General features: G+C 40.3%; 2 protein-coding genes across 4 annotated transcripts in view; both read right to left on the reverse strand.

Moving 5' to 3' along the window:
- Positions 1-2156, reverse strand: part of LOC109399686 (uncharacterized) — a 33081-nt gene extending 30925 nt beyond the window's left edge. For both annotated transcript variants that reach the window (XR_009998613.1, XM_029875402.2), the window contains exons 1-2: positions 1558-2156; positions 304-1497 (exon numbers count right to left, since the gene is read on the reverse strand). Coding sequence is in view for 1 of the 2 variants with exons in the window: in XM_029875402.2 (XP_029731262.2) it covers positions 304-1497; positions 1558-1782 (1419 nt within the window). In the remaining variant the exon portion in view is untranslated. The remainder of the gene's footprint in view (positions 1-303; positions 1498-1557) is intronic.
- A 128-nt stretch (positions 2157-2284) lies between these two features.
- On the reverse strand, positions 2285-21451 carry LOC109404460 (F-box and leucine-rich repeat protein 13-like). 2 transcript variants are annotated; one of them, XM_019677379.3, is made up of 4 exons: positions 21249-21451; positions 19662-21170; positions 2587-2793; positions 2285-2476 (listed from the first exon to the last, which is right to left on the reverse strand). In XM_019677379.3, exons 1-4 carry the CDS (start codon positions 21348-21350, stop codon positions 2384-2386), a joined length of 1911 nt encoding a protein of 636 aa, XP_019532924.3. In that variant the 5' UTR covers positions 21351-21451; the 3' UTR covers positions 2285-2383. The 2 variants fall into 2 exon arrangements, with proteins under 2 accessions (XP_019532924.3, XP_019532995.3); XM_019677450.3 differs by having other exon boundaries at positions 2285-2487.
- Between the last annotated feature and the right edge of the window lie 108 nt (positions 21452-21559).

The raw sequence follows: 21559 nt of genomic DNA on the forward strand, positions 1-21559 counted from the left end.
ACAACAATTCAGAACGTGCCCTGAGCCTCAAAAGTTCCACAGGAGTGAGAAAAAATAGAAGAGAACGGGAAAGCCGTAAAATGGGCAGGGGAAAATATTTGTTTTTATTTTTGACAGTCTGGGGGATAGGAGGGATAAGCATTTAATCAGCCGTATATCAGACCAAAACCTGCATTTAATTAGCACTTATGGCGCATATACGGCTGATTAGCATTTAATGACCTGCTGTAAAGGCGCATATAGTGCCGACATAATGCCATTTTAACTGCTTATTGGTTACCTGGGTAGAGAGTAAATAATTACCTTCACACATCCATTCAGCCGTAGCACCCGCACCAGCCGCAAATAGCAAAACACAAACTGCAGCGAAGTGTCGTTGATGCAATCCGAACCGCAAAAATCCAGCACCGTCAGGTTGGCCAACGTGAAGCAAATCTTCAGGATCACATTCTCCGTGATCCCCGGCAGCATGCTGAGATAGAGCTCTTTCATGCTGACCCGATCTTTGCCTAGGATGGCCTGCAGAAAACCATTATCCGTAACGCGATCGCAATCCGACAGATCCAAAATGGCGAGATTCCGAAGTTTTCCGATGGCCGATATTCCAAAATCGGTTAAGAGCCAGCATCCGTTGAGCTTTAGGGTTTTCAGGAGTGGCATCGATTCGGCGATCTCGATCAGAGCAAAATCGGTGAGATTGAGAAAAGATGTAAGATCTAGGTGAACCAGGTTGGTGTGTTTCCGAAGGATGTCGATGATGGCAGGGTCTTTGATAGGGGCACGTTGGAAGAACGACAGGCTAATGTTGCTCAGTGACATGCTCTCGATTTCGGCAAACTGCTTCAAGAACAGATCATCGTACATGGTGTAGCTGAAGTTGACGGATCGCATTTGATGCTTGTAGAAATTGAGGATGCGCAGAATGTGGGAAAGAATCGTGACTCTTTGACCAGCATCCATGTCTCTGAGGCATTTGGATATTTCTAACGAGGACATTCGAGGAGCCATTGCTACTAAATAGTTGAGGTGATCTTCGTTTAGGGCGCTGATCTTTCGAAGTCCGAGATGCTTGAGGCGCTTGCAGATCGGTGATATGTTCTGAAAGATAACTGGGTTCCAACTTTTGAATAACTCGTCGCAATCGACTATGTTTAGACGTTCTAAATTTGGCATACTGCCCAGGATGTTCGACAGTTTCGGTTTGGTAAGTGCGCAGTTGTCGAACGTTATCTCTCGGATGTGCTCTCCAAAGTAGCTCCAAAATCCAGTTTCGCCGCTGAACTGCACTCGGGTTAGTTTGATGTTGGTGAAGTGGCGAAAGCTGTCCAAAAAGATTTTGATTGGAGATTTGTTGTCGGATACTTCTATATGTTCAAAGTGGAAACAAGTAGCATTGAGGAAGTACGGATGGCGCAGAGCTTCAAACCAGCGATGGCACGTGAGAGCTGCTGAATTTCGATCGCTCGGTCTGATGAAGGTGAAGATTCGGATCAGGATCTGCAAAACGATTTACAGTGAGTGGGAGTCCTGAAAAATTTCAATTCGGAAATATCTCACCTCCATTGGAAGATTATCCCACCCTGTTCTGACTCTTGGTGCTTTGAGATTGATGTAGAATACGTCATCATCGAATGGAAACTCACGATCCGCCATCTCTGGTTCAGGAGGTTTCTCTTCTTCCGGTTCACTTTCCGTATCGCTATCATCAAAATCAGAATAATATTCCTCTTTTCCATAGCCGTAATAGTGCAAATTGAAATAACTCTCAATCATCATCTGCATTTTAAACTGCGATTTAGTCCTTCTCTCTAATCAAACAAATCACGTCCGAACACTTCGACTCACAATATTCAAATGTGGATCGGATCGCCACTAAAATTAGACCATCAACATATCCTGACGCCATGCTCGTGCAGCGGAAATCAACGTAGATAGCGCTACGGTCGCCATCTTGAAAGTATCCAGCTTTCCTGACAACATCCCTAGTCATGTTTTTCGGAGAAGTTCAACGAGTTTGCGCTATCGAACTATAAACACGCGGTAGACCGTCTTGTTTACCAGCACGCGATCAAGTCAACGATCGAAGCAACGACGACGCCGTGATCGTGAAAACCGAAAATCTGATCAAACCGTGATCTTGATTGACTGACACGCTTTCGATGGCCGACGATAAGACGCTACCGTTTTGACCTGACGCCATCCTCATTCAATGCGATCGCGTTGCATCAGCGATCGCTATTTGTTTTGACTGTGAAGTTAAATCAGAACACTACTACTCGATGGGTAAATTTAGAATTGTACTTTTATTCGTTTGCTATATCCAATAAACCAGATTGAACAAAAATAACAATTAAATTAGCATAATTCACTACTAGCAGCTGTACTAACTGTTGCAATTGACCACCCTCATCGTTGGTAACCGGAATAGGCGTTCCTCGACGCGGCTCAGTTTGAAGCATCCATTGACGGAAACGTGCTGTAATAGAACTTGAAAACGGTTAAAAAATTTTACCTCTCAGGATCACACATACAACACGGGAAAGTGCACCAGAAAACAGTATAGTGTAGTGAGACTTGTTGATATACCTTTATGTAGTGGCAGTTGAGACTGATGATGCACAGGCAGTCATCCGTCAGGAGGGGGCACTTGTTGACCTTGAGGGTCTTCAGCCGTTTCAGGTTGATGGCAATCAGCTCGATGCAGTAGTCGTTGATGTTCGGGCACTCGCTCAGGTCCAGGTATTCGATGGATTTGTTGTTCATTACCAAATCGGCAATACCCGCTTCCGTGATCTGGTGATGGAAAAAGATATGTTTATAGGTATTTTTTTACGAGAGATAGATGAGTTAGTGGCAGCTATATTATTATTTAATATTATAATATTAGAAATTAGCAATAAATTTGATCAAAATCGCCAAACATTTTGTATGGGCGAAGCAATAAAAATTCAGGTTTTTGTTGAATTACTGGGAATTCTATGAATATTTTTTAGTAGCTTTTCGTGCAGATGATAAAAAGAAGGAACATCTCTCTGTTATCGAAAACTTGGGAAATTTTCATCAAAGTTTTTATGAGATATGGGCTATTGCTAGTTTTTGTCGTTTCAGTGCGCGTTGATATTTTAGTCTGAGTTAGTGCAATTGAAGCACAATTTACAATGTACTAATTTATTCATATTTGAACTAGGTTTACATACATACATACAAACATGCATTTATTTGTTCAACATCACATTTAAGACAAGACATAATCAATAATAGTACGCCACAATACTCGGCTTGTGGCTGCCGCTCTCCATCCTCGGTCGCGCCCAATGCTCGCCAGGTTACGCTCCACCTGATCTGCCCATCGTGCTCTCTGCACTCCACGCCTTACCGGATCCGTAACAAACACCAGCTTTACAGAGTTGTTGCCCGGCGTTCTTGCAACATGCCCTGCCCATCGTATCCTTCCGGCTTTGTCCACCTTCTGAATGCTGGGTTCGCCGTAAAGTGCAGCGAGCTCGTGGTTCATCCTTCTCCTCCACACACCATTCTCCTGCACACCGCCGAAGATCATCCTTAGCACGCGTCGCTTGAAAACTCCGAGTGCTTGCAGGTCCCCCTCTAGCTTGGTCCATGTCTTGTGTCCGGAGAGGACCACCGGTCTTATGATCGTTTTGTACATGGTGCATTTAGTGCGTGGATGAATCCTTTAAGACCGCAGCTTCTTCTGGAGCCCGTAGTAGGCACGACTTCCACTGATGATACGCCTTCGTATTTCACGGCTGGCATTGTTTTCAGCCGTCAGTAAGCATCCGAGGTTTACCACCTCGACTACCTAGACAAGACGGATTGGTTGCGCCTGCCAGCATTTACTTTGTTTTAGCCGCATTCTCCACCAGTCCGAACTTTGCTGCTTCATGTTTCAGGCGGATGTACAGTTCTGTTACCGTTAAAAAAAGTTCTAGTAATAATATCCATGTCATACGCAAAACAGACAAATTGCCCGGATTTCGTGAAGATCGTACCCCGGCTGTTGAGCCGGGTTTGTCGTATAACGCCTTCCAGAGCGATGATGAATAAGCAGGAAAATCCATTACCTTGTCGCAGTCCCCGTTGAGATTTGAATGAACCATCCATCGTTTCTCTTATCAGCCTGGTAAGCTTCCCGGAAAAGCTGTTCTTGTCCATGATTTTACATAGCTCTGTGCGGTCGATAATGTCATATGCTGGTGGGACCTGGTTTTCACGGCATTTCTGGAGGATTTGCCGTACGGTGAAGATCTGGTCCGTTGTCCACCGGCCGTCGATGAAACCGGCTTGGTAACTTCCCACGAACTCATTTACTTTAGGTGAAAGACGACAAAAGATGATCTTAGATAGCACTTTGTAGGCGGTATTCAAAATGGTGATCGCTTGAAAGTTCTCACACATTAACTTGTCGCCTTTCTTGTGGATGGGACAGATTACCCCTTCCTTCCACTCTTCAGGTAGCTGTTCGGTTTCCCAGATCTTGGCTACTAACTGGTGCAGACAGGTGGCCAACTTTTCCGGACCCATCTTGATGAATTCTGCTGCGATACCGTCCTTACCAGTCGCTTTGTTGTATTTGAGCTGGCACCATGGAAGGCATCCTTAACTTCCCTCAGCATGGGAATTTGTTCGTTCTCGTCCTCTGCTGCACCAACATAGTCATTTCCTCCGCTGCCTTCATCCCCTACGCCTACATTCTCTTCGCCATTCAGGTGCTCGTTGAATTGCTGTTTCCACCTTCCGATCACCTCCCGTTTGCCCGTCAGGAGGCTCCAGTCCTTATCCCTGTAGATTTCGGCTTGCGGCAAGAAGCCGTTACGGGATGTGTTGAGCGCTTTTACTCCCGGAAGAGACGGGTCTGCTGCTTCCCCTTCTGTCTGTATCGTTCCACATTCTGTCGGGTTCCATGCTGCAGCATTGCCGCCCACGCTGCGCCCTTCTCCTCCAGAACCGCTCTGAATTCCTCGTCGAACCAATCGTTTCGTCTACTCTGTTCTACGTACCCGATTGAGCTCTCGGCTGCGTTGTTTATGGCTGCGTTAAGGTGAATACAGAACGAAGCCACACGTCGAATTTCCAAAAGCACAAATCTGAGGAACTAAATGACGGCTCACCCTGAAAACTTGATCGATTGGTCACCACCAGCAGGTGCCCAATCGATCAACTTTTCAGCGCGGTAGGATGTTTGGTTCTTCAGATTTGTGCTTTTGAAATTCAAAGTGTGGCTTCGTTCTATATTCACCTTAACTGTACCCCAGCAGTCCTCCAGAGGGGCCACATCCAACTCACCCTCGTCCGACAAAGCTGCCTTGAGATTCTGTGCGTATACTGAAGCGACATCCGCTTACTTTAGTTGCTCTAGATCGTACCGGGGCGGCCGCCGGTACTATACATTGTTAACAACAGAGAGTTTTGGGCGCATTTTAACCATAACCGAGTAGTAATCAGAGTCGATATTAGCGCCACGATAGGTCCTGACGTCGATAATGTCGGGAAAGTGCCGTCCATCAATCAGAACCTGGTCGATTTGCGATCCCGTTTGCTGTGGTGATTTCCAGGTGTAACGACAAGAGAAGCTGTGCTGGAAGAAGATGCTACAAATGACTATGTTCTTGGAGGCAGCGAAATCGATGAGGCGTAGATCATTTTTGTTCATCAGCTGGTGAGCGTTGAACTTTCCAATCGTCAGTCTGAATTCCTCCTCCTGGCCTACCTGAGCGTTCAGGTCTCCTATGATGATTTTGACGTCGTGGCTTAGGCGGTGGTCTGCTCGCGTTCGAGTTGCGAATCCTTGTCATCATCAGTGCTTCCGGAGTGAGAGCTGTGCATGTTCTTTATGCAGATGTTGAAGACTCGGCTCTTGATCGTCAACCTGCACCTTTATAAAAGCTGTTCCCTGCTCACGTGTGCTGCTACAACTCTGATAGATGGATGATTACCTCTAAACGTTCGCACCATACATCCTGTCCAACACACCTTCTGCAGCGCTAGGATTCCAAACCCGCAGTTCTTCAGTATATCGGCGAGTATGCGGGTGCTCCCGATGAAGTTGAGAGATTTGCAGTTCCACGTACCGAGCGAGCTTCCAATCGTAAGTCCCTTTTCGTCGCAGTGGTTGTCGTCATTATTGGTGTCGGTCCGCATTCTTCTCTTCTGGATTTTTTCGGTGCTTGCCTTATTGAGGCTGGCTCGCAGGGCTTGACACCAACCCAGGAAACTGAGCTTACCGTCCCGGAAGCTACGGGTGGGTTTTGCATTGGTATTTCCTCTAACTACAGTGCTAAATAGCTAGGCTCAAGCGCCAGTATTCGCCGGAATGATGCTTTTAATGGGCGTCTAGGAGGTAATATTTAACCTGAGATTTTACCCCGACAGTTTGGTGTATATCTCACATTCTGGATCATTTCAAAGGATACTGGCATCAGAAAAGCTGGTTAAAAGAATAAAAGCTTTCGAATTGTTTATGGTTTTTTTTAGACATCTATTTGGAAAATTTGGAAATTTCCCAGAAAATTGGTTGGGAGATTTTTGAGGAGTTCCTTGGTTTTTTTTCAACAATTACTTTAAAAACTGCTTCGTCATTTCCTTTGGCAATTGATTGAGCGCTTTCTTTGGAAAACCATTGTGCATTTCATTTGTGTTCCTGTTTTTTTTTTATTTCTTCGGTTAGAATTTGAGGAATTTTTAGGAAATTCTTTTGGGAACTTCTCCAGAAGTTTCTTTGTCAATTGATTGATTGATTTGTCTTTATTAAAGAAACTTTCAGCCCTTGGTTATTTGGCAATTCTTCAGGGAACTTTTTCAGCATTTCATCGGAAATCCATTTCGGAATTCCTTTTCTTGGAATTTCATTCAGCCATTTCTTGGGATTTCATTCAGCAATACTTTTGAGGATTCCTTGAGCATTTTTGTCTGATTTCTTTCAGCAGCTGCATATCTTTTGAAAATTTCTTAAGAAATTTATTCAAAGAAACGTTACACAAATTAATTGTTTTTATTTTTGCAATATCGTTCAATATATATTTCCTTTGAGTATTCGTACTGGAATTAAAACGGAAAAACAGTCGGGTCTCTTATTAGACGCTGCTACCGACTTTACGCCCACTGCCCAGTAGTCTTACAACCGATCCAGGTGATTTTTTGACTGTGATTAGAGCATAAATGCTACAAGCTTGTCACATTCCAAATATAAACCAAATTGTTTGGAAGACACCCTGGAAATTACGATGGGTGTAAAGTGGGTGGCAGCGTCTTATAGGAGACCCGACTGTTTATTCCAAAATTCTTTTGAGAATTTATTTCACAATAAGGTACTTAGATTTTAATTTCCGGCATATTCTTCTTCCTTTGGAAAATTATTTGTGAAATTTTCTGGCGAATTGCTTTGATAATTTCTTTGCCAATTTCTTTAGAAACTACTCAGGAAATTCCATTGAAATTGATCGGGCTATTCCTTGAAGGTTTCTTAATGCAATTTCTTTTGAAATTCTTTCATAAGTACCATTGAATACTTATTCGGTATTTTTTTGTTTGGAAATTTCTGCAGAATACTTATTTCGGAAATTACTCTAATGTGTCCTGTGTCAATTTCTTCGGGATTCCCTTGGATAGTTTCGGTACCAACTCCTTTGGAAAGTCCTTCAGCTACTCCTTTAGGGTGCCTTCATTTATTTCTTAGCAAACGTTTTTACGAATGGCTTTGGGAATTTTTTCCTCGGGAGATTCTTTGGGAACTCATCCGGAAATTATATTATTTTTTTTTGAAATTTTCTTGGGTAATTCTTTTGAGATTTTCATCGGCCATTCCGTTGTAAATTTTTGGATTTCCTTCAATTTGCAAGAGAGTGTCTAAAAGAACTTCAAAAGTAATTCTTCACACTTCAGACGAAATTTCACAGGGAATTACCCAAAGGAATTCCCTCCTGCTCCCTAAATAAATGGGGAATTCTCTGAGGAATTACCGAAGAAATTTTCAAAAACCGATTTAATCCACCTATGGTGAACAGAACCCTTCTTACACTTATTAAAAATATTGTTGTATTATGCGTTTTAAGCAAATCTATTTTGTGTGATTGACCAAAAGTTCTAGAAAATATTGTGGGTTTGACATCTAGTGAATTGGTTCCCAAAATAGCATCAGACCATGGACTTACCAGAAATGCCAGACACCTCCTAGAATCTTATATGGCATGTTAAAAAAATAGCTTTCATATTCTGGAATATTGTATCTTTTGTTAACTGCCAAATAATCTTGAATCGTTTAATAAATGGATAAGAAAATCAGCGAGATGCACTTTGTCTAATATCTCTTAATCAGTCGAATAAATTAGCTCCGAAGTACTTTGTATTCATGGTTATGGTGTAAAAAGGACAAAAATGATATATCTACTAAGTTAATCAGTTTTGGCATTAACTAGTTATTTTGGCTGTCCGGTTCTTGCATTTTTCCAACAATATATAAATTCAAAGCTTTCATTTAACATATTGTTAGTTTTCATAAAATTACTGTGTATTTGTAATTTGTTAATTATAATTTTGTTGAAAACAATAACCTGCTAGAATACACTTTGTATGAGATCAGCATAATTTATTGAAAATAATTTCCCATAGACTGGTGAAAAACTAATGCAAGATAACAAGTGAATATAATAATAAAAAAGAATTTATTGAAATACTCTTCGTAAGATATCTCAGTAATCAAATGTCGAATCGAAATAAAATTTCAGGGCCTTATACAAGGATATTGTAGCTTTCATTTGGTGCTTAGAGAACCCAAATCGGTTGACAGATGGCTGAGATATTTATTATGGTACCCTTGGTCCAAAATCTCTCAAAAAGTTAACCTGTATTACTCCCAAGTACTCATTGAAAGATATCTCGGTAATCAAATGTCCAATCCTAATGAAATTGTATAGGGTTCTTCTAGAATGTTGTAGCTTTCATTTGGTGCCAGGATAACCGAAATCGGTTGACAGACGGCTAAGATATTTATTATGATACAATTGGTCAAAAATCTCAAAAGGTTTAGTTGTATAAATCCTAAGTACTCTTCGAAAGATATCTCTGTAACCAAATGTCCAATCGAAATAAAATTTCTGGGTGATCTACTAGGATGCTGTAGCTTTCATTTGGTGCCAAGAGAACTTAAATCGATTGACAAACGGCCGAAATATTTATTATGATACACTTGGTCAAAAATCTTAAAAAGTTTAGAAGTATGACTCATAAGTACTCTTCGAGAGATATCTCGGTAACCAAACGTCCAATCGAAAAAAAATTCAATAGCGTTCTACTAGGATGTAGTAGCTTTCATTTGCTTCCAAGAGAACTCAAATCGGTTGACAGACGGCTGAGAAACGTGCGTGACTTTTTTTTGTAACGCACATACACACACACACACACACATACACACATACACACATACACACACACACACATACAGACATTTGCTCAGTTCGTCGAGCTGAGTTGATAGGTATATGAGACTCGGCCCTCCGGGCCTCGGATCGAAAGTCGATTTTTCGAGCGATATTTATACCCTTCTTATGGGTGTAAGAAGGGTAAAAAGAATTTATTGAAATACTCTTCGTAAGATATCTCAGTAATCAAATGTCGAATCGAAATAAAATTTCAGGGCCTTATACAAGGATATTGTAGCTTTCATTTGGTGCTTAGAGAACCCAAATCGGTTGACAGATGGCTGAGATATTTATTATGGTACCCTTGGTCCAAAATCTCTCAAAAAGTTAACCTGTATTACTCCCAAGTACTCATTGAAAGATATCTCGGTAATCAAATGTCCAATCCTAATGAAATTGTATAGGGTTCTTCTAGAATGTTGTAGCTTTCATTTGGTGCCAGGATAACCGAAATCGGTTGACAGACGGCTAAGATATTTATTATGATACAATTGGTCAAAAATCTCAAAAGGTTTAGTTGTATAAATCCTAAGTACTCTTCGAAAGATATCTCTGTAACCAAATGTCCAATCGAAATAAAATTTCTGGGTGATCTACTAGGATGCTGTAGCTTTCATTTGGTGCCAAGAGAACTTAAATCGATTGACAAACGGCCGAAATATTTATTATGATACACTTGGTCAAAAATCTTAAAAACTTTAGAAGTATGACTCATAAGTACTCTTCGAGAGATATCTCGGTAACCAAACGTCCAATCGAAAAAAAATTCAATAGCGTTCTACTAGGATGTAGTAGCTTTCATTTGCTTCCAAGAGAACTCAAATCGGTTGACAGACGGCTGAGAAACGTGCGTGACTTTTTTTTTGTAACGCACATACACACACACACATACACACATACACACATACACACACACACACACACACACACATACAGACATTTGCTCAGTTCGTCGAGCTGAGTTGATAGGTATATGAGACTCGGCCCTCCGGGCCTCGGATCGAGAGTCGGTTTTTCGAGCGATATTTATACCCTTCTTATGGGTGTAAGAAGGGTAAAAAGAATTTATTGAAATACTCTTCGTAAGATATCTCAGTAATCAAATGTCGAATCGAAATAAAATTTCAGGGCCTTATACAAGGATATTGTAGCTTTCATTTGGTGCTTAGAGAACCCAAATCGGTTGACAGATGGCTGAGATATTTATTATGGTACCCTTGGTCCAAAATCTCTCAAAAAGTTAACCTGTATTACTCCCAAGTACTCATTGAAAGATATCTCGGTAATCAAATGTCCAATCCTAATGAAATTGTATAGGGTTCTTCTAGAATGTTGTAGCTTTCATTTGGTGCCAGGATAACCGAAATCGGTTGACAGACGGCTAAGATATTTATTATGATACAATTGGTCAAAAATCTCAAAAGGTTTAGTTGTATAAATCCTAAGTACTCTTCGAAAGATATCTCTGTAACCAAATGTCCAATCGAAATAAAATTTCTGGGTGATCTACTAGGATGCTGTAGCTTTCATTTGGTGCCAAGAGAACTTAAATCGATTGACAAACGGCCGAAATATTTATTATGATACACTTGGTCAAAAATCTTAAAAACTTTAGAAGTATGACTCATAAGTACTCTTCGAGAGATATCTCGGTAACCAAACGTCCAATCGAAAAAAAATTCAATAGCGTTCTACTAGGATGTAGTAGCTTTCATTTGCTTCCAAGAGAACTCAAATCGGTTGACAGACGGCTGAGAAACGTGCGTGACTTTTTTTTTGTAACGCACATACACACACACATACACACATACACACATACACACACACACACACACACACACATACAGACATTTGCTCAGTTCGTCGAGCTGAGTTGATAGGTATATGAGACTCGGCCCTCCGGGCCTCGGATCGAGAGTCGGTTTTTCGAGCGATATTTATACCCTTCTTATGGGTGTAAGAAGGGTAAAAAGAATTTATTGAAATACTCTTCGTAAGATATCTCAGTAATCAAATGTCGAATCGAAATAAAATTTCAGGGCCTTATACAAGGATATTGTAGCTTTCATTTGGTGCTTAGAGAACCCAAATCGGTTGACAGATGGCTGAGATATTTATTATGGTACCCTTGGTCCAAAATCTCTCAAAAAGTTAACCTGTATTACTCCCAAGTACTCATTGAAAGATATCTCGGTAATCAAATGTCCAATCCTAATGAAATTGTATAGGGTTCTTCTAGAATGTTGTAGCTTTCATTTGGTGCCAGGATAACCGAAATCGGTTGACAGACGGCTAAGATATTTATTATGATACAATTGGTCAAAAATCTCAAAAGGTTTAGTTGTATAAATCCTAAGTACTCTTCGAAAGATATCTCTGTAACCAAATGTCCAATCGAAATAAAATTTCTGGGTGATCTACTAGGATGCTGTAGCTTTCATTTGGTGCCAAGAGAACTTAAATCGATTGACAAACGGCCGAAATATTTATTATGATACACTTGGTCAAAAATCTTAAAAACTTTAGAAGTATGACTCATAAGTACTCTTCGAGAGATATCTCGGTAACCAAACGTCCAATCGAAAAAAAATTCAATAGCGTTCTACTAGGATGTAGTAGCTTTCATTTGCTTCCAAGAGAACTCAAATCGGTTGACAGACGGCTGAGAAACGTGCGTGACTTTTTTTTTGTAACGCACATACACACACACACATACACACATACACACATACACACACACACACACACACATACAGACATTTGCTCAGTTCGTCGAGCTGAGTTGATAGGTATATGAGACTCGGCCCTCCGGGCCTCGGATCGAGAGTCGGTTTTTCGAGCGATATTTATACCCTTCTTATGGGTGTAAGAAGGGTAAAAAGAATTTATTGAAATACTCTTCGTAAGATATCTCAGTAATCAAATGTCGAATCGAAATAAAATTTCAGGGCCTTATACAAGGATATTGTAGCTTTCATTTGGTGCTTAGAGAACCCAAATCGGTTGACAGATGGCTGAGATATTTATTATGGTACCCTTGGTCCAAAATCTCTCAAAAAGTTAACCTGTATTACTCCCAAGTACTCATTGAAAGATATCTCGGTAATCAAATGTCCAATCCTAATGAAATTGTATAGGGTTCTTCTAGAATGTTGTAGCTTTCATTTGGTGCCAGGATAACCGAAATCGGTTGACAGACGGCTAAGATATTTATTATGATACAATTGGTCAAAAATCTCAAAAGGTTTAGTTGTATAAATCCTAAGTACTCTTCGAAAGATATCTCTGTAACCAAATGTCCAATCGAAATAAAATTTCTGGGTGATCTACTAGGATGCTGTAGCTTTCATTTGGTGCCAAGAGAACTTAAATCGATTGACAAACGGCCGAAATATTTATTATGATACACTTGGTCAAAAATCTTAAAAAGTTTAGAAGTATGACTCATAAGTACTCTTCGAGAGATATCTCGGTAACCAAACGTCCAATCGAAAAAAAATTCAATAGCGTTCTACTAGGATGTAGTAGCTTTCATTTGCTTCCAAGAGAACTCAAATCGGTTGACAGACGGCTGAGAAACGTGCGTGACTTTTTTTTGTAACGCACATACACACACACACACACATACACACATACACACATACACACACACACACACATACAGACATTTGCTCAGTTCGTCGAGCTGAGTTGATAGGTATATGAGACTCGGCCCTCCGGGCCTCGGATCGAAAGTCGATTTTTCGAGCGATATTTATACCCTTCTTATGGGTGTAAGAAGGGTAAAAAGAATTTATTGAAATACTCTTCGTAAGATATCTCAGTAATCAAATGTCGAATCGAAATAAAATTTCAGGGCCTTATACAAGGATATTGTAGCTTTCATTTGGTGCTTAGAGAACCCAAATCGGTTGACAGATGGCTGAGATATTTATTATGGTACCCTTGGTCCAAAATCTCTCAAAAAGTTAACCTGTATTACTCCCAAGTACTCATTGAAAGATATCTCGGTAATCAAATGTCCAATCCTAATGAAATTGTATAGGGTTCTTCTAGAATGTTGTAGCTTTCATTTGGTGCCAGGATAACCGAAATCGGTTGACAGACGGCTAAGATATTTATTATGATACAATTGGTCAAAAATCTCAAAAGGTTTAGTTGTATAAATCCTAAGTACTCTTCGAAAGATATCTCTGTAACCAAATGTCCAATCGAAATAAAATTTCTGGGTGATCTACTAGGATGCTGTAGCTTTCATTTGGTGCCAAGAGAACTTAAATCGATTGACAAACGGCCGAAATATTTATTATGATACACTTGGTCAAAAATCTTAAAAACTTTAGAAGTATGACTCATAAGTACTCTTCGAGAGATATCTCGGTAACCAAACGTCCAATCGAAAAAAAATTCAATAGCGTTCTACTAGGATGTAGTAGCTTTCATTTGCTTCCAAGAGAACTCAAATCGGTTGACAGACGGCTGAGAAACGTGCGTGACTTTTTTTTTTGTAACGCACATACACACACACACATACACACATACACACATACACACACACACACATACAGACATTTGCTCAGTTCGTCGAGCTGAGTTGATAGGTATATGAGACTCGGCCCTCCGGGCCTCGGATCGAGAGTCGGTTTTTCGAGCGATATTTATACCCTTCTTATGGGTGTAAGAAGGGTAAAAAGAATTTATTGAAATACTCTTCGTAAGATATCTCAGTAATCAAATGTCGAATCGAAATAAAATTTCAGGGCCTTATACAAGGATATTGTAGCTTTCATTTGGTGCTTAGAGAACCCAAATCGGTTGACAGATGGCTGAGATATTTATTATGGTACCCTTGGTCCAAAATCTCTCAAAAAGTTAACCTGTATTACTCCCAAGTACTCATTGAAAGATATCTCGGTAATCAAATGTCCAATCCTAATGAAATTGTATAGGGTTCTTCTAGAATGTTGTAGCTTTCATTTGGTGCCAGGATAACCGAAATCGGTTGACAGACGGCTAAGATATTTATTATGATACAATTGGTCAAAAATCTCAAAAGGTTTAGTTGTATAAATCCTAAGTACTCTTCGAAAGATATCTCTGTAACCAAATGTCCAATCGAAATAAAATTTCTGGGTGATCTACTAGGATGCTGTAGCTTTCATTTGGTGCCAAGAGAACTTAAATCGATTGACAAACGGCCGAAATATTTATTATGATACACTTGGTCAAAAATCTTAAAAACTTTAGAAGTATGACTCATAAGTACTCTTCGAGAGATATCTCGGTAACCAAACGTCCAATCGAAAAAAAATTCAATAGCGTTCTACTAGGATGTAGTAGCTTTCATTTGCTTCCAAGAGAACTCAAATCGGTTGACAGACGGCTGAGAAACGTGCGTGACTTTTTTTTTGTAACGCACATACACACACACACATACACACATACACACATACACACACACACACACACACACATACAGACATTTGCTCAGTTCGTCGAGCTGAGTTGATAGGTATATGAGACTCGGCCCTCCGGGCCTCGGATCGAGAGTCGGTTTTTCGAGCGATATTTATACCCTTCTTATGGGTGTAAGAAGGGTAAAAAGAATTTATTGAAATACTCTTCGTAAGATATCTCAGTAATCAAATGTCGAATCGAAATAAAATTTCAGGGCCTTATACAAGGATATTGTAGCTTTCATTTGGTGCTTAGAGAACCCAAATCGGTTGACAGATGGCTGAGATATTTATTATGGTACCCTTGGTCCAAAATCTCTCAAAAAGTTAACCTGTATTACTCCCAAGTACTCATTGAAAGATATCTCGGTAATCAAATGTCCAATCCTAATGAAATTGTATAGGGTTCTTCTAGAATGTTGTAGCTTTCATTTGGTGCCAGGATAACCGAAATCGGTTGACAGACGGCTAAGATATTTATTATGATACAATTGGTCAAAAATCTCAAAAGGTTTAGTTGTATAAATCCTAAGTACTCTTCGAAAGATATCTCTGTAACCAAATGTCCAATCGAAATAAAATTTCTGGGTGATCTACTAGGATGCTGTAGCTTTCATTTGGTGCCAAGAGAACTTAAATCGATTGACAAACGGCCGAAATATTTATTATGATACACTTGGTCAAAAATCTTAAAAAGTTTAGAAGTATGACTCATAAGTACTCTTCGAGAGATATCTCGGTAACCAAACGTCCAATCGAAAAAAAATTCAATAGCGTTCTACTAGGATGTAGTAGCTTTCATTTGCTTCCAAGAGAACTCAAATCGGTTGACAGACGGCTGAGAAACGTGCGTGACTTTTTTTTGTAACGCACATACACACTCACACACATACACACATACACACATACACACACACACACATACAGACATTTGCTCAGTTCGTCGAGCTGAGTTGATAGGTATATGAGACTCGGCCCTCCGGGCCTCGGATCGAAAGTCGATTTTTTGAGCGATATTTATACCCTTCTTATGGGTGTAAGAAGGGTAAAAAACATAAACTTACAAACAAAGACATTTTACTGTCCCTCTTCGCATGTCAGTCCCATGTCGTTTCTAATGCGAATCATTTCTTTGTCACTCACGAGGTCGTTTGATACAAATTTGATATCTTTCCCGACTCACTTCACAGCTCAATATGCCACGGAAAGGGTATACGCGAAGTGAATAAATTGTTTTTAAATAAATGGAATTATAGTTGAAAAGGTAGGCGCTTTGAAAAACTACATGGGTCTAACATGCCAAGAGGAGCACTTTAGTGCCTGTCGAACGAAGTTCGAAAGAATTACAAAAGCAAAGGGATAGCCGGTGAAACTCCCGAAGAAATTGCTGAAGGAAATCCCGTATGATAATAAAAGTCCAGAGCAATTACCCGAAAAATTTCAAAGAAACAATCTGAATGAATTTCCACTATTTATGCCAATAAATTTCCGAAAGAGTTACCGAACAAAATTCCAAAGTAATTGTCATAATAGTTTTCAAACAAATTCTGAAAAAAAATCTAAAAGGAATCTTTGATGAATTATTGGATCGACTCCAACAAAAATTTCTGAAAGGATTTCCAAAGAATTTCCCGAAGAAATTCCAGCACAAGTGTACCCAAGATTTAGCCATTCAATTCCCGTGGGAATTGGAAAAGAAGTTTCCAGAAGAGTTTTGAAGGAATTCCAAGAATAATTACCAGAAGATTTTCCAAACAAATTGTCAAAAAAAAAAAAAAAACAGAGAGAAGTTGCTGACGGAATTTTCAAAGAAGTTTCCGAAGAAATCATTTAAGAATTTCTCGGAAGAACTGCCGCAGAAATTTTCTGAAAAATTACTAACTGATTTTTTTTTTTAAATCTTGAAAAAACTCCTACAAAAATGCAGAAACAATTCAGAAAAAAATGCTGAATAATTGCCGAAGGCATTTGCAGAGAAGTTTTATTCCTTAGGAAATTTCTATACAGATTTTCAAATTAATAACTGAAAAAAAAAAATCCAAAGGAAATTGCAAACTGACAGCTTTAAATAACACGAGCGCCACGTTGTCAGCGAATTTTGAATTAAATTGTCATTTTTATGTGAAAGCTTTTATTTTTCGAGAAGCTTTCACAAGGTAGTAACATGCGAAATATACAACGATTACATCAGGTTGTTTTCCCTCTGAATCACTTAGCCGCAGGCAGTATCCTTCAAAGTACATTATATGGACTTGAGTCGGACTCAATCATCTAGGGATTGAATAAACCGGGAGCCCGGTTATCCGGGGATCCATTATATAGCAAAACGTCAGATATCAAACAAAAATAGTTCAATTTTAAGGGGAACAAATGGTGAACGTATTTCGAATCACAACGTATTCTTAGTAAAAGCTTTTGTTCTTTAGAGAAACATTGTCGAAAACAGGATGGTCCTGGACGACGCTTAGATCCAACTACCTAGTAGTAGTAGTAGCCTCTAGGAGCACTAGAAGTGACACGATGTTAGTGAATTCTCGAACTTTTTGCCTTTCGCGTACACCGAATCATACTGAAAGGTTATATATGCACTCAGAAATCGAATTTTTGATAGAAGGCTCGATGGGTCATGTCACATATACCAACCAACTCAGTTCGACGAATTGGGGTGATGTCTGTATGTGTTTGTGTATGTATGTCTGTGTACAAAAAAGGTCACTCACTTTTAAGGCACTTTGCATTGGCCAATTTTTCGGATTTAAGCACGAACCTAACTAGAATTCTACCGCATTGTTTTGTTTAAAAAATGGTCCGGATAGGTCTAGGCGTTCCGGAGTTATGGCCATTTGGGTGATCCGGACCAGCACCGGAGAAAATGGCCATATATAGGAGGTAGCCGAATACATGGGATACATAGGCAACTTTTTTTTCTCTTACCAAAAAGTTCAACCAGCTTTCTTAAATTTTGACTGTTTGTCAACCTATTATATGTGTATCATTGGTACAAATTTTAGCTACATCAGTTAATCTTTCGCAAAGTTAGAATAGTTCTGGTTAAACACTATTTTCTAGACAACTTTTTGAATTGTCATATTATGCCTCTCAAGAAAAATCAGAATATAGCGATTATCTGTCTCTGGCTTCTGATATTAGCGCGACAGTCACTAATCATAGCGTCACCAGATTTAAAAGTATATAATTCCACTATATGGGGTTTGACAGCAATAACACTCATTCCATTGAGCATACGCGCCAACTTGTGACGTAGTTGGGGGGGCGAGGCCTCTCAAAATCAACCAAATTCGTAAAATTTCGACGCAGTTCATCTAGTTTAGGCTTATTTACGTAAAAACTAGTGCATTGAGCTAAAAAAAGTTGAATTTTGTCCAATTTTGGAGAGCTTCGCCCCCCCAACTACGTCACAAGTTGGCGCCTATGCCATTGAGCTACTCTTGCCGTTCGTCACAAATACATTCAAAAACATCTGTCACTTCGCGAAACCCACGTGCTTTTGTTTTTGACGGGATCACTTTTTCTTTTGTTTTGCCTTGCGACTGTCATGCGGCGGTATGCCTTGCGAGCGTACGACCGCCGCAGGACTCTAATAAAAGATAAGCTCGACAATATTTTGAAAAACTGTAAACCGAATTGAATGAAATTTTGAACGTTTATCAACAACATATTGATACTTGCTACAACGTTATAGAACGTAATATTTCCTCAAACGAATAAAGTTATACCGTCTTACCCCTCTGGTTCGACACGTTTTAATACGACACTTTTTAATCCGTACCCCGCTTATACGACACATGTCGAATTAAAAAGTGCTCAAATGTCACAGCGATGTACACTGTAAATGCAAAACAGTTTGATTTTGCGATTATAGTCGCACCCGCAGCAACTCCTCTTGCAGCCGCAAATTTCGGAAGTTCTGAGTTGGTGCTATTCAACACCCAAACCGCCTGGAGACCAACCGGAATGAATTGAGGATGGCAACAATCGTAGAAAGAACAAGCTTTTCATTCGCGCCACCGCAATATTCGATGAAATTATGTTTCATAACAAATCCGGAAATCAAAACAAAAACAAAAATAGAGTTTGCCAGCATGGTGGTGTAGGGTGACCAGTTTGTCGAATTGAAAGTTTACCCCGGTTATACGACAACAGTCGGTGTCGTATTAGCGGGGTAATACGGTACCGGGTTCTGAACAATGAACATTCAACTCGAGCGTAAAATCTGTGGTACAGTGCACCAGTGAAACCTGGCATGTATCAGTTGAGAACACTCAATACCCGCAAGTATGGTCAATAGAGGCTCGTGGAGGGTAATCCTTGAGAACGGCCTTGTTAAAAGCTTAAAATGGCCGCCACAAGGGCCGACTTTTGCACCTCCTCACGATTTTAAACACACATATGTCATGAAAAATAAAATTATGTTCTTATTTTAACCTTTTTACAAGTGAGCAAGAACAAAATAAAAATTACACTGTCGAACGGATTGCTTCTTGAGATTTGTGCATTTGAAGTTCTGGTAGATTGTTCCGGGATTTCAAGCCGTTTGTCCTTAAGTTAATTTTATATGTTCACATGTCCAGACGATGGCAGGCAACAGCCCAGAATTTAAATCATTCACATCGACTCTTTGCATCACTACGAGCGCACAGGGCTAAATGCAAGTAACTTCCAAGAAGACGAAAATAACATGCCGTATCTTAAGGCAAACCAGCTTTTCGGACATTTTTTCCCAGTTAGACCCAACACCCATGAAACTTACCAGTGAACATCTCGCCAAATGAAGCTCTTTCAGCTCTCCGAACTTGAATCCCTTCTGCAGGGCCAGATCAGTAATCCTATAGCATCCACTCATATTTAGCACTCGCAGTTTGAACAGCCTATCGATGGAAAACGACTCCGATATGTCCCAAATTTCCAACGGTTTGTACGGCAGATCGATTCCCGTTAGCCCAGCATCGGTCACCTTGGTACAACAGTACAGTATCAGCTGTCTCAGGTGCACCAGGTAGAAGTTGATGTACTGCATGGTGGCATCGGTGGCCGCATTCGGTGAGCTGCTGAGATCAAGTATTTGAATCATTTCGAAGTTCAAAGTCACCTGGATCAGTGAGTAATCGCTTAAGCTGGGCAATTCGCAGAGGTACAGCTCTTTGAGATTCTTGATCTTACGACCGATCACTCCGTTGAACATGGCACGATCGGAGATTCGTTCACAGTTGGACAAGTCTAGTACTTCTAGGTGCTCTAGTTTGACAATGTCCATGACGCCTTCGTCCGTAATGAGGATGCACCGGCGTAGCTTTAACGTTTTCAGCTTCGGTAGATAGTTTGTGATCAGTTCCATGATTTCGTCCGTTACTCCTAAGGACTGTGAAAGATCTAGATGGACAAGATTTGGCTGGCTGGTTAGAAAACTGATAAAGCCTGGAGTTTTCATTGTTTTGACAGTTTTCTTATTGTTGAACTTAAACTGCAGGGCTTGGTTGATCTTAAGGTCTGGTTGACGTCTCAGAAGATCGATAATTGCCGGTGGAATTTTATCACAAAATGTCAGACTCAGACTTTCCAAACGCAGTCCATCCAATATAGCCAAGGTACTGAGACAGATGTCGTCAATAGACAGCGTTCCACTGAACTTCAGAGCTTCCAGCTGGAATCGTTTGTTGTTTATGAATCGCATGATGTGCTCCACCATTGCAACTCGCCTTTGTGCAGTTACCATTTTGAAGCAATTGGATATGTCCAACTGAGTGATGTTAGGCGAGATTGTCATGATCCAATTGAAGTGCGTTTCATCCATGAAATCGTTGTTCGCCAGCGACACTTCTAACAAATCCTCCAGTACGAAGTTTGATTCACAACAAAGAAACTTCTTATCGAAGTGCCACATTCGAAACAGTTCATCACAGGACTCGATCTTCAATTTCCGAAGGTTCGGTACATTTTGAAGAACCCAGAAGAGCTCCGTGTCGCGAATCAGGCAGTTTTTCAGCGTCAACTCAAGAATAAATTCTCCAAAGTCCGGCCAAAAATCACTGTTACCCAGAAAGGTGACCGAAGTGGCTTCGATCCGTGGGAAGATCCTAAAGGCGTGGACGAAGTGTTTGATGGGCGGGTCGTAATCTGAGAAGTGAATGTTGGTGAAGCGGAAGATAAGTTTCTCGTTGAAGGGCGTATAGTAGTGTGTGGCTTCCAACCACCGACGGCAGGTTTCACCAGCAGCAATGCGATCGTCCAACGAGATCATTTTCATGATCTTGAGCAATAGCTGAAAGTTCGCGAAGGATACAATAGTGTGATTGATGGCGTTTTAGATGAGGTAAAACAAAGAACTGAGATAACTTACTTCCATTGGTAGATCGTTGAATCCTGGTTTCTCCGGCTCTGGTTCTGGAGGGGGCGTGGGCTCCTTGTTGTGATTGCTGGCTATGAAGAAGTCCATCATCATGACGGCTTTGGTGGTGTGAGTCGTATAGGCTGTAACTTAAGTGCTTGGAAGGATAGGAAAACTGAACTTGATTCAATGGCAGGGAAAAGAGAAATGATATAATCGAATGGGAAAACATAGTCGAAAGTAAAAATACGGCGAAAATCGAGTCGGTAATCGGTCTCGGAGAAGTGAGTTCCCCGAAGATTTGTAGTACGGGTCTTTGTTTA

This window comes from Aedes albopictus, chromosome 3 (genome assembly GCF_035046485.1).
Source record: "Aedes albopictus strain Foshan chromosome 3, AalbF5, whole genome shotgun sequence".
Classification (NCBI taxonomy): Eukaryota; Metazoa; Arthropoda; class Insecta; order Diptera; family Culicidae; genus Aedes; species Aedes albopictus.

Bases quoted from the DNA above. Each gene is read 5' to 3' on its own strand.
- LOC109404460 (XM_019677379.3), bottom strand. From the start codon at position 21,350: ATGATGATGGACTTCTTCATAGCCAGCAATCACAACAAGGAGCCCACG. The intron at 21,171-21,248 runs GTAAGTTATCTC...GCGAACTTTCAG, and splicing joins TCAACGATCTACCAATGGAA to CTATTGCTCAAGATCATGAA. The intron at 2,477-2,586 runs GTATATCAACAA...GTTCTATTACAG, and splicing joins TCAACTGCCACTACATAAAG to CACGTTTCCGTCAATGGATG.